Here is a 16,154-nt window from a genome sequence, read left to right on the forward strand (position 1 = left end):
GATTACACTCAACTAATATTGAATTATTTAGACACTGCTCCTAATGCTTGGGATAAAGCAGTAAATGAAACACAACTTCCCTGGTCTCACAGAGTATGAACCAAGTCAGAGAAGACAGACACTACACAAATAAAAGAATAAACATAATATGCCAGGTAGTGGTAATCGCCATGGATAAAATAAAGCAAGGTAAAGGAACAGAGAAAAATGAGAGGCTAATTCATATAGATCATTCATAGAAGCTTTGCTGAGCTTATTTGAGCAGACTTGAATGAAGTGAAAGAGTGAGCCAGGCGGATTTCTGAGGGTATTCTGTTACTCGCAACTGGATGCATCATTAACTTATACATCCAGTAAGTTCTTAGTCATTCTTCAAATAGAGCTTAGATGTCATTATTTCTGAGAAGTCTTTCAGGACCTCCCACCTACTTAAATTAACCCCTCTCGCTTTGCGGATACTTCTCTGCACCTTAAACACATGTATTATTATACTCATCACACCCTATTTTAATTTACTTGTTGATATAGCTTATAAAGCCGCCCTCCCTAGACTGTGAAACCTTTGAAAGACAGACTGATTTTCAGCCAACACTATCCTGACTCTTAGCACTCAGTACTTGCTACACAGTAGGCTCCATGGGTCCACAAATAATTACGGATTTGACGAGAACTTCTGTCCTTTGAACAGTCTAGATATAAACGTGCGGTTTTCCCTGTTATATATTTTAAAGTGGGCATCTATGTGAAATTTTGTTACAGTGTGACTATTATGTTTAAGAAATTTGTCTTGGAAGCATCAAAAAAGCTGACCACTCTGAGCTAGCATAAACGTGTGCAAATTAAATAGGTCACCTAAGCAGAAAATCTTTGGTTCTCAATTGAGGAGAAAAGAATACATGAGATGATTGAGAAGCAACCTGGTTTCTTATCAGTTACATATATCTAAACATACAATGTCCTTGATCTTTTGAAAAGTTATTAAAAAATAATTGTAAGATCACTTACGTAGTTTTGGTAATTACAGTTTTCTGAGCCTTTCTCCCAGTATTGGGAAAACATGGCTCATTTTCCTTACTGATCTTGAATGAATTCTCATCTATGAACCTTCCTTCTTAGGTAACTCAGTTCACATTCCTTATTTCAGTGCAGGCGGCAAGCATTTGATTAACTCCACCTGCAGTGTACTGGGTTTTACCATAAAACATGATCTAGCCAATGTATTTTTAACTTCAGAAGTGAAAAGAAAGGAAAAGGACATTTAAAGAAACTTAAAACATCAGTTAAGGCTTAAAGAAAATAGAAAAGTCTTGACTTTAGGTATCTGTGTGAAAATTTAATAAAGAGAGGATCAGAAGATATTAAGTGTATTTTTAAGTTGAATCCAGAATTTGTAGAATAGGGTAAACAATTTATTTTTTTAAATTTCCCCGTTAATATCAAAACAGAAGGAAAGGCATTTGCTTTTATTTATAATCTCAAATAGAATCAAATTCTCTTCCTTTATGTGTTATATTAACAGACCTTAATATTAGTCATTAATATTAATTTTCTGCTTTCCCATTTAAGCCAATCTCTTTCATTTAAAAATCAGTAATGAAACTACAATTTTTAAGTTGTAGGTTTATGACAATCTAAATTTATATGCATGTCAAAACTTAAAGATAGCTTAGAATTAGCTAGTATGTCAACAAATGAAGACTTTTGGGAATTACTTTTTTAAAACAATAGCAATATACTTTTTCTTTGAGTTTGCATTTGAGATTTTAAATCCATTTTCCATGTTTCCTAAGGAAGCAGATACCATACAGTCCTATTAGAAGTAAAATCAAGTTTTAAAGGATTTTGGAATAGGTTGATACCTATACAATCTTCACCAAGTCTTTACAAGACATGATTATAACACTAGAAATGGTTACTTAACAAACAGCTTTCAGTCAAAACTCAGATAGGAAGGTCAAATTCCTGAAAAGTTAATACAGGCACGTGCCAGTTTGCTCCTAATAACCTGGACACCCATCCCAGGTTAGAACCGATCGAAATCTCCAAGGTCTCCTCAGACCCACTCAGAAAGGGCTATCATCTTCATACCGGGATGGGGCAGACCAGCACTGGGGCTAGAGCAACCAGACTAACACCAGGGCAAACGTGTACTGGTGAGGTTATGAGGTTAGATTACGTGCATTATTCAAGTTGAGCAGCTACAAACGAATAGGATGCATAATTTAGAATGAATAAAAAATGGATAATTAGTTGGGTATGGTGGCTTATCCCTGTAATCTGGCTACTCAGGAGACTGAGGCAGGAGAATCAGCTGAGGCCAGGAGTTCAAGACCAGCCTGGGAAATTTAGCGGGACCCCTGTCTCCAAAATAACTTTTAACTTAGCAGGGCATAGTGGTGCATGCCTATAGTCCTAGCTACTTGGGAGACTGAGGTGAGAGGATCCCTTAAGCCCAGGGGGTTGAGGCTGCAACAAAATATCATTGCACTGCATTCCAGCCTGGGAAACAGGGTGAAACCCTGTCTCTATAAAAAAAGACAGCAAGTTTAAAATGTATAAATAATTGTTCTTTTTCATTAAAGAGCTTCTTTGGTAGGCAGTTGGAGACACATTTAGGATTCCTGAGAGAGGCACTTTCATAGTCATTAAATTCATAGATATATATTTTATTTATTTATTTATTTGCTGTTTCTGCTCTTCCGTCATGCCCCCCTACTTTTGTGGTTAAAAGTCTAAGCCTAGTCTCTTAGCCATAATGGTATCTGCCAACACAAAAGTCAACAAACTCACAGGAGACAAAAGACATTCTTGGTCTGATTGCTCCTAATAAACTTCAGTGCTTCCAGACCACATAATGTCATAGAATTGTTTGTAATGATTCTTTAAAAGGGTGACAGGGTTCAGAAATAAACTGCACATGGTAAGAAGAGCCTCCCATGGGTTATCCTTGCAAAATTAGTTGCAAGGCTTTGGGAGTGCTGGTGGTTTCCGGCCATTAGCATTACTAATCAAGGCCAGCTTTGTATTTATGGGAATCTACACAAATCAGGATGATACATGCCATGTTCATTCAAGCAATCCTGCCTGATTTCTTCAAGGTTATGCTGAAATAAAACTTTCCTCCAATTATCTTTGATTGGAATGTTTCATGATTTTTATGTATCCTTGAGATGAAGAGAGAGCCTGAAGTGGATGCATTAGGTGCATGGGTCACAAAATCATATTTAGGGCTTCATGCTCACATAAAGCAATTACTGACAACTCTCAATTAACCTCGTTACTGGAGGAAGCATTAATGCAGAAAATACAAATCCCAGATAACCCACCCATGTCTTTCTTGCTGCCATGGTTTCAGCTGAGGTGAGAGAGAGAGAAAGAGAGAGATAATGGGAGCATCAGGAAAAGCTCAGGGGCCAATAGATCTCTTCAGGAAAATTTATACAAAGTTGATAAATTCAGCTGTACAGACGTAATGCATTCACTCTTTACTCTCTTTTTATGCCCGATGCCATTTTGCCTGTACCATGAAGCAAAAATAATGTTGCTTTCCCTTTCAACTTCTGACTGACAAAAAGTAGAAAGGCAGTAGACAAAGAAAGTCAGTAGATAGTAGCCAGGGAAGCACTCTGCAAGGTTGGCAGTGCCCCAGCTGTCAGGGTGGTAGTGCAGGGGAGGCCTCTGGGGACCACAGGAGGACCCAAAGCTGAGGCTCTGCACCTGCAGCTATAGGATGCCCGGTGCTCCCCTGGCACAGAGAGGGTGCTTCAGAATTTTGTCCTTTAGGATTTTGACTGTGTCCACCAAAATGATGAAGACATTTACTTGTAAATGTTATCATTAATCATCTGCACACATGATAAGCATTTTTATGCTACAGATTCCTACAGGCATAATTCTGGTTCCATCAGTTCCTGGCCATTAATGCTCTTCCATCCTTCTGATGTAATGAGCCCTCCAGGTTGGCACCTCCATTCCAGGCCTGGAGGCACAGAAAAAGTAAATATGATGCTTCTTCAAGTGATTCCTTGTGACATTGCTTCAGGGAGAGTTTGCATTTTAATAAGGAAGAAAGTCATAAGTTATAAGAATGAAACTACAGCAGGATTCTGGACCCTTCTGAGCAACTGGGGGAATAGGGAAAAAGGTAAAGGACAGGGGAGGCTCTGAAGTCACAGCAAAGACACAGCACCTTGGAAAGGAAAGGTAGGAAATAAGTTTAGGGAGAGAAAGATGAAAAAATCACAAAATTAAAGGTTTTAGTGAAAAAAAAAATGTTGTGTTAAAATACTGATATAGTTTGGCTGTGTCCCCATGCAAATCTCATCTTGAATGGTAGCTCCCATAATCTCTATGTGTCGTGGGATGGACCCAGTGGGAGGTAATTGAATCATGGGGGAGTTTTTCCCATGCTGTTCTCATGATAGTGAATAAGTCTCACAAGATCTGATGCTTTATACAGGGGAGTTCCCCTGAACACACTCTCTTGCTTGCCACCATGTAAGACATAACTTTGCTCCTCCTTTGCCTTCCCTCATGATTGTGAGGCCTCCATAGCCATGTGAAACTGTAAGTCAATTTAAACTCCTTTATAAATTACTCAAGTCTCAGGTATGTCTGCATTAGCAGTGTGAGAACAGATGAACACAAATACTTGTACAGAGGCACATTCATATCTTCTGTAAATATGACTTTGCAATAAAATTAATGGGATTTGGGAAGGAACAATTTATCAGGCTTTTTTTGGCCTCAAAATGAATTTCTGTGTATTAGAGTGAAAAGTCTGGTGGAAACTGCATAAACAGATATAAAATGTCAAATGACAGAGCAAGACAGAAATAGTAGAAAACATATGATGATTTCTAGAGAATACTGACCTAGATTCTTCTTAAAACAGGGGAGAGGAGGGAGAGAAAGGAGGGGTGGAAAGAGAAAAAGAAATGTCACTTTCTTTGAAAGGAACGTTAAAAAGTTTAGGAAAATAATAGACTAGTAACTATGAAGGGAACAGTGACTCACAATAACAGGGATGATTACGAAAGATGGAAATAGCGACTACAAAATATCAATGAGCAAAAAAAAAAAAAAATGAGTTAAACATATCAGTGAGTTACACATCTCTAATTCCTTATCTATTCTTTGATTTCTTTTGTGATTCTCAAGGGCACTGATCCCCTCCATGTGCTGGGTGACACGGGAGGCCATGGTCACAGCGATGAGGACTGTTCGGGCTGTCAGAGAGCCACTAGGACAGCTGCACCCACATGCCATGAAAGCATGATGCTGGGACTTCTGGTTTAAGAGGGATGGGGTGAGTGGGGATGAAAGGCACTTTTATTCCTCTTTTTTCTAAAACATAGGCAAAACAACGAAGACAGTGACAGATGGAGGAAAATATCAGATGTACTAAAACAAATAACTAAACAAAAAGGCCACCACTTGTTTTACAAACCATGAAGCATACATGGAGTAACTTTAGGAAAGACACTGAGAGTTGACATATACTTCAAGCTTCAGGCAGGTGCAAAACTTTCCCCCAAAGGAAGGTCAAAAATATCTAAAGGGCATATGCCATGAGCTTTTGAGGAGAGTAGCAAAATTTACAAAATAAGTCGAAATTTTCCCTGTAGAGACATAATTTAATACCACATACAGAAGGGAGCTAAGAGAAAACGTGTTAACACTGTACTTATATTTACTTTTTTTTTTTTTTTTTTTTTTTTTTTTTTTGAGACAGAGTCTTGCTCTGTTGCCCAGGCTGGAGTGCAGTGGTGAGATCTCAGCTCACTGCAACCTCCACCTCTCAGATTCAAGCTATTCTCCTGCATCAGCCTGCCGAGTAGCTGGGAATACAGGCGCCCACCACCACACCCGGCTCATTTTTCATATTTTTAGTAGACACAGGGTTTCACTGTGTTAGCCAGGATGGTCTCGATCTCCTGGCCTCATGATCTGCCCGCCTCGGCCTCCCAAAGTGCTGGGATTACAGGCGTGAGCCACTGCGTCTGGCCTACTTTTTTATTGTATTACTATTGTAGTCCTTCTAGCCAACTAGGCTTCCACAGGCAATGACATGTCTGTAGAAATTTCAAGGGAGTAAATGTTAAAAAAGAAAAAAGTACACATGATATATATAATATATATACATATACTATATATTAGATATAGATGCATATACATGTACACACAGACTTATATTTTCTAGATAATTCTTTTATGCAGAAAGTATATATTTTTGTGCTTTATGCTAATGGAAATTTTCTCTTAGATGATTATTCTGATAGAAAGTATTTGAATTTTTTTTGGAAAGTCCAAAGAAGGAAATATTAAGTAATATGGAAAGCATAAAACTCTGCTATGCTAAACAATGGAATTTGAGAGACTTGCTGGTTAGCTTCAATCTGAGTACTCATTTAAATTTTCAGAGGACAAGGATGAGGGAATGAGGAGTGTGACCAAATTATAATGCTCTCTGGCCATTGTGTTGTTCTCAGGGTTAAGGGCTATTTATTTCATTCAAGAAAATACAATTTGGCACAGAGAAAAAGCAATTCAGTGACCATCTGAGTGCCTACTAATTGGTCTTAAAGCAAGCATGTAGGCCCATCTACCAGCTACAAACCTGACAAATATGAGTAATCCACTGGAAGGATTTATGAACAACTTTCTGACTCTTCCTACAATGGACTTGGGGCATGTGCTAGACCACATCACTGAGACTTCTGTTTTTCCCTGAAATCAGCTGGCAAATGAAAGGTCTGAATTGGAATTAAATACCAACCCCTTATGCATCTTTACAATTTGTGATATATATGAGTTCTCTTCTTCTTCTCCTGGCTACGCAGAGGTTAAAATCAGTAGGGTCTCTGAAGGCCTTTAAAAAACATGGTTTATGTGCAGATAATGGAAAATTAACAGACTTGTGAAGGAAGTTGAGTTATGGAGAGAATCTAACTGAAAACAATGAAAATCAATGAAGTCAAAACAGACCCAAACATTAAGAGGCATTTACTTCAGTGATAGTAGCTAATGGCACAGTTGGGTAACTGAAGAAGTATGAGCTAGTACTGATTTCCTCTCCCAAGTTCAAAAAATACTAGCCTGGTTGACCCAAGGACCCTACCTTTCAAGTTTGGGCTGCTTAAGAAACTGTTATAGATTGAATTGTGTCCTCTGCAAAATTCATATGTGGAAGTCCTAACCCCCAGAATCTCACAATGTGACTGTATTTGGAGACTGGGTTTTTAAAGAGGTGATTATATATGGTTAAATGAGGTCATTAGGGGGCCCTAAAATAAATCTAATATGACTGCTATGCCTTATAAAAATAGGAAGTTTAGGCAAAGACAGGCACAGAGGGACAAGCATGTGAAGACACAGTCAGAAGGTGCCATCTGCAAGCCAAGGGGAGAGAGGCCTCAGAACACACGAACCCTGTGGACACCTGCATCTCAGACTTCAGCCTCCAGAATTATGAGAAAATAAATGTCTGTTGTTTAAGTCACCACATCTGTGATACTCACAGCTCTAGGAAACTAATAATACAGAAACCTTTTATAATGAACTCTTTTTTTTTTTCTCTTAGAAGTCTGAAATAAGAGCCAAGTTTCTTTTGTGGCGAAATGCATCCTCCATCATACTCACAACCCCAACAGGAAAGGCCAACACAGCTAACATCCAGTCCCGGAGAGAGATGAGCTTCTTGAGCTGCCTCTCTTGCTCCTGGTTCCCACTTCCTCGAGTCAGAAGACTGGAAAGATCAGTCAGCACACAGATGCCAAAAAAGACAGCCTGGATAACCTGTAGGGGGACAACAATCAGTATGAGTCATTAAGATCTAGAGACCCAAGCTGTGGAACAGCAAATGAGCTGCTGGTGTACAACATGACATCTGATAAGAAAGGATCAGAAGCATATTTTAAAGAGCTGCTCCTAGAAATAGAGAACAGACATTTACAACTTGCTAGTATAGAGAAAGTTCATCTTTAAAACACCACTTCCATTTTCACTCACCTCGGGACAAGTGCAAAACATGTGTGGACACACACATCTAAATAGAGCCCGACAGAAAGCAATATCAACGATCAAACTGGCAGGACCGTTATTTTAAAGCATCACGTCTATGGTTTGTAATGGTTTCTACTATGTCAAGTCTAAGTCAGGTCTATGGCTTCTACTAGTCAATATAATTAGTGAGTTTTAACAAACATCTAAGAAGTGAAAACAAAAGGGTGAGGATGGTCTGAATAATAGGACAATTCAGTCTAAATGTAAAAAACTTTCCTATGCTTTCATCTCTTACATTTAGATAGTTCTTCTACCAAAGGAAGTGGTAGGAAGTGGGTCCTTGAGTCATAAAAAAAATCGACTGCATGTAATAATTAAGGCTGATATGAAACAAGTTTTTGTTGTCAAACTTGAACCAAATGACCTCCTACTCAGGTTTTTAGTATTTATCGAAATAAAATATTTCCAAAGTAATATAAACAGAGATGTCCATACCATTTCTCCAATCCCCCCCCCACAAAAAAACTACAGGTTGTACATTCCCCAAATCAATTACAAACGGAAGCATTTAGATCAGCTATGTTTCATTTACTTGGACTATGGCAGAGGGAGAACACTGCAGGCACCATACTGTAATGCAGCTAGGCAGATGATCATTCAAATTATGGAAAGGGCAGAAAATGTATCTCCTGTGCACAAAGTCATACCAAATTAGCACCAAGGATACATTCAGGAAAATTTTTCTGGCTGTTTTCCTACTGAAAATAGTTTACAGATTATATCTTTGTAAAAGACACAATTTTACTCATTGGCTCTTTAGAAAAGATAGCAAGTACCTTTTTTGGTAAATTTCCTCATTGGCAGTAGAAAAAGTCTGCGAACTCTCTGTGGATAGGGTCCTCACAAGGGAAGAAGGATCCTAAAAAGTATTTGGTTCCATCACTTAGCACAGCACTAGAACACTGAAATTGTTAACCTAGGCTTTCTGGAGTTCACCAAATCTTACTATTATTAGTCAGGCTTAGCCAGAGTAATGTTCTATGTTTCCTCATAACATAGCCTTTCTTTAGCTTCAGTGACTTAAGGTTTATTGTCATTCTTTCTACAGCCAGAAAAACCAGAGTAAGAGAAGCTAAGACTGCCACAATTGAGAACGACACAATAGAGGTGTTGGCAAGAGTCATGTTTTGATAGCTAGAAATAACTTAAATGACTCAGGGAATAATTTCATACTTAGAAAAAATTTCTATTTTCTATTTTTTATATACTTCTATTCATATCTTTCTATTTTTCATATCTTAGGACTTTAGATATTTGAATCTCTATGTTGGCCCTAATAGAGTTTGATTAAACTGGAGTGACCCTACCAGGGCATAATAATCTTCATGCTAATCTAGCTAGTAAACATAAAAAGGTGACTACTAACCAGGGAAATGCAAACTAAGACCACAATAAGATAGCATTTCTCACCAGTGTAATTATTTACAATTTAATTCTGACAATACCAAGTGTTACAAAGATGTAGAACAACCAGAAAGCTTATGGTAGGAATGTAAATCTGGACAACCAGTTTGAAAAACAACTGACAATATCTACAGATGCTCTTCAACTTATGATGCAGCTATGTCCCTATAAACTCATAGCAAACTGAAAATATCTTAAGTTGGAAATGCATTTAATACACCTGACCTATGGAATAGCATAGCTTAGCTTAGCCTATGTAAAATGTGCTCAGAACACACACATTAGCCTGCAGTTGGGGGAAGTCATCTAACACAAAGCCTATTTTATGATAAAATGTTGAAAATCGCATGAAACTTATTAAATATTGTACTGAACATGAAAAACAGAATGGTTTCATGAGTACTCAAAGTATGGTTTCTATTGAATGTGATCATTTTCACACTAGCATAAAGTTGAAATATAATAAGTCAAAAATTCTGAGTTGTAGATCATCTATAGTAATTTAAAGGTTTGCCTTCATACCATAAACAACTAGACATACTCTATTTATTTATTGATATAATTATAAAGGGCATTCCCCACAGAAACTCTCATACATGTGTACTAATCATATCTACCAAAGGTTAATTTGAGTGTTCATTGCCTCAAAAAAGTTGAAATAACTATATATTTCTTTTTTTTATATTTCTTTTTTTTTTTAATTATACTTTAAGTTCTAGGGTACATGTGTATAACGTGCACGTTTGTTACATATGTATACTTGTGCCATGTTGCTGTGCTGCACCCATCAACTCGTCAGCACCTATCAACTCGTCATTTACATCAGGTATAACTACCAATGCAATCCCTCCCCCTACCCCCTCCCCATGATAGGCCCCGGTGTGTGATGTCCCCCTTCCCGAGTCCAAGTGATCTCATTGTTCAGTTCCCACCTATGAGTGAGAACATGCAGTGTTTGGTTTTCTGTTCTTGCAATAGTTTGCTAAGAATGATGGTTTCCAGCTGCATCCATGTCCCTACAAAGGACACAAACTCATCCTTTTTTATGGCTGCATAGTATTCCAAGGTGTATATGTGCCACATTTTCTTAATCCAGTCTGTCACTGATGGACATTTGGGTTGATTCCAAGTCTTTGCTATTGTGAATAGTGCCGCAATAAACATACGTGTGCATGTGTCTTTATAGCAGCATGATTTATAATCCTTTGGGTATATACCCAGTAATGGGATGGCTGGGTCATATGGTACATCAAGTTCTAGATCCTTGAGGAATGGCCATACTGTTTTCCATAATGGTTGAACTAGTTTACAATCCCACCAACAGTGTAAAAGTGTTCCTATTTCTCCACATCCTCTCCAGCACCTGTTGTTTCCTGACTTTTTAATGATTGCCATTCTAACTGGCGTGAGATGGTATCTCATTGTGGTTTTGATTTGCATTTCTCTGATGGCCAGTGATGATGAGCATTTTTTCATGTGTCTGTTGTCTGTATGAATGTCTTCTTTTGAGAAATGTCTGTTCATATCCTTTGTCCACTTTTTGATGGGGTTGTTTTTTTTCTTGTAAATTTGTTTGAGTTCTTTGTAGGTTCTGGATATTAGCCCTTTGTCGGATGAGTAGATTGCAAAAATTTTCTCCCATTCTGTAGGTTGCCTGTTCACTCTGATGGTAGTTTCTTTTGCTGTGCAGAAGCTCTTTAGTTTAATGAGATCTCATTTGTCAATTTTGGCTTTTGCTGCCATTGCTTTTGGTGTTTTAGACATGAAGTCTTTGCCCATGCCTATGTCCTGAATGGTACTACCTAGGTTTTCCTCTAGGGTTTTTATGGTATTAGGTCTAACATTTAAGTCTCTAATCTATCTTGAATTAATTTTCGTATAAGGAGTAAGGAAAGGATCCAGTTTCAGCTTTCTACTTATGGCTAGCCAATTTTCTCAGCACCATTTATTAAATAGGGAATCCTTTCCCCATTTCTTGTTTCTCTCAGGTTTTACAAAGATCAGATGACTGTAGATGTGTGGTATTATTTCTGAGGACTCTTCTGTTCCATTGGTCTATATCTCTGTTTTGGTACCAGTACCATGCTGTTTTGGTTACTGTAGCCTTGTAGTATAGTTTGAAGTCAGGTAGCGTGATGCCTCCAGCTTTGTTCTTTTGACTTAGGATTGTCTTGGAGATGCGGGCTCTTTTACGGTTCCATATGAACTTTAAAGCAGTTTTTTCCAATTCTGTGAAGAAACTCATTGGTAGCTTGATGGGGATGGCATTGAATCTATAAATAATCTTGGGCAGTATGGCCATTTTCATGATATGGATTCTTCCTATCCATGAGCATGGTATGTTCTTCCATTTGTTTGTGTCCTCTTTGATTTCACTGAGCAGTGGTTTGTAGTTCTCCTTGAAGAGGTCCTTTACATCCCTTGTCAGTTGGATTCCTAGGTATTTTATTCTCTTTGAAGCTATTGTGAATGGAAGTTCATTCCTGATTTGGCTCTCTGTTTGTCTGTTACTGGTGTATAAGAATGCTTGTGAGTTTTGCACATTAATTTTGTATCCTGAGACTTTGCTGAAGTTGCTTATCAGCTTAAGGAGATTTTGGGCTGAGACAATGGGGTTTTCTAAATATACAATCATGTCATCTGCAAAGAGGGACAATTTGACTCCTCTTTTCCTAACTGAATACCCTTGATTTCTTTCTCTTGCCTGATTGCCCTAGCCAGAACTTCCAACACTATGTTGAATAGGAGTGGTGAGAGAGGGCATCCCTGTCTTGTGCCAGTTTTCAAAGGGAATTTTTCCAGTTTTTGCCCATTCAGTATGATATTGGCTGTGGGTTTGTCATAAATAGCTCTTATTATTTTGAGGTACGTTCCATCAATACCGAATTTATTGAGCGTTTGTAGCATGAAGGGCTGTTGAATTTTGTCAAAGGGCTTTTCTGCATCTATTGAGATAATCATGTGGTTCTTGTCTTTGGTTCTGTTTATATGCTGGATTATGTTTATTGATTTGCGAATGTTGAACCAGCCTTGCATCCCAGGGATGAAGCCCACTTGATTATGGTGGATAAGCTTTTTGATGTGCTGCTGAATCCGGTTTGCCAGTATTTTATGGAGGATTTTTGCATCGATGTTCATCAGGGATATTGGTCTAAAATTCTCTTTTTTTGTTGTGTCTCTGCCAGGCTTTGGTATCAGGATGATGTTGGCCTCATAAAATGAGTTAGGGAGGATTCCTTCTTTTTCTATTGATTGGAATAGTTTCAGAAGGAATGGTACCAGCTCCTCCTTGTACCTCTGGTAGAATTCAGCTGTGAATCCATCTGGTTCTGGACTTTTTTTCGTTGGTAGGCTATTAATTATTGCCTCAATTTCAGAACCTGCTATTGGTCTATTCAGGGATTCAACTTCTTCCTGGTTTAGTCTTGGAAGAGTGTAAGTGTCCAGGAAATTATCCATTTCTTCTAGATTTTCTAGTTTATTTGCATAGTGGTGTTTATAGTATTCTCTGATGGTAGTTTGTATTTCTGTGGGGTCGGTGGTGATATCCCCTTTATCATTTTTTATTGCGTCTATTTGATTCTTCTCTCTTTTCTTCTTTATTAGTCTTGCTAGTGGTCTGTCAATTTTGTCGATCTTTTCAAAAAACCAACTCCTGGATTCATTGATTTTTTGGAGGGTTTTTTTGTGTCTCTATCTCCTTCAGTTCTGCTCTGATCTTAGTTATTTCTTGCCTTCTGCTAGCTTTCGAATGTGTTTGCTCTTGCTTCTCTAGTTCTTTTAATTGCGATGTTAGAGTGTCAATTTTAGATCTTTCCTGCTTTCTCTTGTGGGCATTTAGTGCTATAAATTTCCCTCACACACTGCTTTAAATGTGTCCCAGAGATTCTGGTATGTTGTATCTTTGTTCTCATTGGTTTCAAAGAGCATCTTTATTTCTGCCTTCATTTCGTTATGTACCCAGTAGTCATTCAGGAGCAGGTTGTTCAGTTTCCATGTAGTTGAGCGGTTTTGATTGAGTTTCTTAGTCCTGAGTTCTAGTTTGATTGCACTGTGGTCTGAGAGACAGTTTGTTATAATTTTTGTTCTTGTACATTTGCTGAGGAGTGCTTTACTTCCAATTATGTGGTCAATTTTGGAATAAGTGCGATGCGGTGCTGAGAAGAATGTATATTCTGTTGATTTGGGGTGGAGAGTTCTATAGATGTCTATTAGGTCTGCTTGCTGCAGAGATGAGTTCAATTCCTGGATATCCTTGTTAACTTTCTGTCTCGTTGATCTTTCTAATGTTGACAGTGCAGTGTTGAAGTCTCCCATTATTATTGTATGGGAGTCTAAGTCTCTTTATAAGTCTCTAAGGACTTGCTTTATGAATCTGGGTGCTCCTGTATTGGGTGCATATATATTTAGGATAGTTAGCTCTTCCTGTTGAATTGATCCTTTTACCATTATGTAATGGCCTTCTTTGTCTCTTTTGATCTTTGATGGTTTAAAGTCTGTTTTATCAGAGACTAGTATTGCAACCCCCGCTTTTTTTTGTTCTCCATTTGGTTGGTAAATCTTCCTCCATCCCTTTATTTTGAGCCTATGTATGTCTCTGCGTGTGAGATGGGTCTCCTGAATACAGCAGACTGATGGGTCTTGACTCTTTATCCAGTTTGCCAGTCTGTGTCTTTTAATTGGAGCATTTAGTCCATTTACATTTAACTATATATTTCTTAATAGTTGACTGGATAAGTAATTGTATTATATTCATACAATGGAAATCTAAACAAATATAAACATTTTATTTTCACAGCAAAATGTTAAACCAAAAAAAAAAAAAAAGGAAACCAGGAAAGAATAGTATGTTCCAACACAATTAAAATCAATTTCAAAAAAACGAAAAGATAAATTTAAGGATGCAGGGATATGAAGTAATATATGAAGAAATGCGTGGGAATTAATAACATTTCATTAAGGTACCTCTAGAGAGAGAAGGATAAGATTGGAGGAAATATTATCCATACAGGGCCTCAACTGTACAAATAATATTTTATTTCTTAAGTTGGTTATTTGGCACACTGAAATTGATTGTATTCTTCTCTCTCTATTTCATTGGTGGAAAATATTTCCAAATAAAAGTTTAAAGAGAGTGGTTTTTATTCTTTTGAAATATAGCTGGTTAGCTTCTTTCAAATCCTTCCCTTCTAAGTCAATATCCCTTAGTTTTAAAGATTGACAAAAAATAGGATTTGGGAAGCTCAAAAAGCCTAGTTTCTGAATTACATGTAAAATTTCTGTGGGATTTTGGTTTACAGGCAAAGGAAATAGAATATTGCCTTGGTACTGATAAAGCATAAATACCTGGAGACCACTGAATTGTTTTATGCAGCCTGGAAAGCAAGGAAACATGATGGAGGATAAGTCCAAGAAGGAAAGTTCTGGTTAAAGCTATTGCAATGCCTTCCAAAGACAAGTGAATTCACTACTACTGTTCACCTAAAAACTCCATGATACAGTAACTGGACCAGGTTTGCCTTCATACCATAAACAACTAGACATTTGAACTAAATATATGAACCAGCCTTTTCAGATATTGGACTTTTTACTCAGCAGTCAGTCAGATAAATCTCTTTTTAAAGGGTTTACCAGATGAAATCAAGTCCATCTTAGATGATTTTCCTTTTTCCATATGAAGTAATGTTGTTACAAGAATAATCATATTCACATTCTTCCCAAACTCTACTGGAGGGGAATACACAAAGGTTAATGTCTTTGGGGGTCATTTCAGAAGTCTATCTACTACAAGCAATCGGCTAAACAATTCTCAAAGCTCATTCAAGATACAGATGTATTCCAGTTCTGACTAATCACATAGGAGAGGGCTTATTGGCTACAACAGGCATTCAGTAGAGACCCAAGAAATCTCATGCCTACATAGCGGTACTAACATAGCCCTGGAATAAGGCTAACATAGATCCACCCCAACAATACTTAAAAATAGCCCTCAAACAAACAGAAAAAAACTGTTCTACAAGTAGTTTAAATGCCTATTAAAAACAAAATTCTACATTCTTTAAAGGAAGATAACAAATTACAGACATTCAATAACATAGCTCACAATGGTCATCATCCAATAAAAATTACTGAACATGTCAAGCAGTAGAAAAATATCCTTAACCATAAGAAAAGCCATTCAATAAAAACAGATGTAGAAATAACAGAAATATTAGAATTGGTAGACAAGGGCATTAAACAACTAAATTAAATCAGTTCAAAAAGTTAAAGGAAGACATAAAAATAGGGAGAGAAATAAGATATTAAAAAGAATCAAAGTTAATATTCAAAAGTTAAAAAAATCTGAAATCAAAAAGTCACTGTATGGAAATAATAGCAGATGAGACACTGAAAAAGAAAAGATTAAAAACTGAATACATAGAAAACATGAAACTGTCCAAAATTAATCACTGAAAGAAGAAAGACTTTAAATATTAACAATCTAAGTGAACTGTGAGAAAACATCAAGCAGTCTAACATATGTGTATTGGAGACACAAAGGAGAAAAGGGTGGTCAGATAGGAAAAAAAAAAAAAAACTGAAGAAATAATGGCTGAAGTTTTTCCAACTTTTCTGAAAACTATAAACCCACAGATCCAAGAAGCTCAACAGTGGAGTATACACAAAGAAAACCACATCAATGACCA

The 16,154-nt window shown here is 37.3% G+C and overlaps 1 protein-coding gene across 2 annotated transcripts in view; it reads right to left on the reverse strand.

Moving 5' to 3' along the window:
- Window positions 1–16,154, reverse strand: part of AIG1 (androgen induced 1) — a 282,569-nt gene that overhangs the window by 191,667 nt on the left and 74,748 nt on the right. For both annotated transcript variants that reach the window (XM_050787419.1, XM_050787418.1), the window contains exon 3: window positions 7,642–7,797. In XM_050787419.1, coding sequence (XP_050643376.1) covers window positions 7,642–7,797 — 156 coding nt within the window. The remainder of the gene's footprint in view (window positions 1–7,641; window positions 7,798–16,154) is intronic.

The sequence above is a fragment of the Macaca thibetana genome, chromosome 4 (genome assembly GCF_024542745.1).
Source record: "Macaca thibetana thibetana isolate TM-01 chromosome 4, ASM2454274v1, whole genome shotgun sequence".
In the NCBI taxonomy this organism is placed as follows: domain Eukaryota; kingdom Metazoa; phylum Chordata; class Mammalia; order Primates; family Cercopithecidae; genus Macaca; species Macaca thibetana.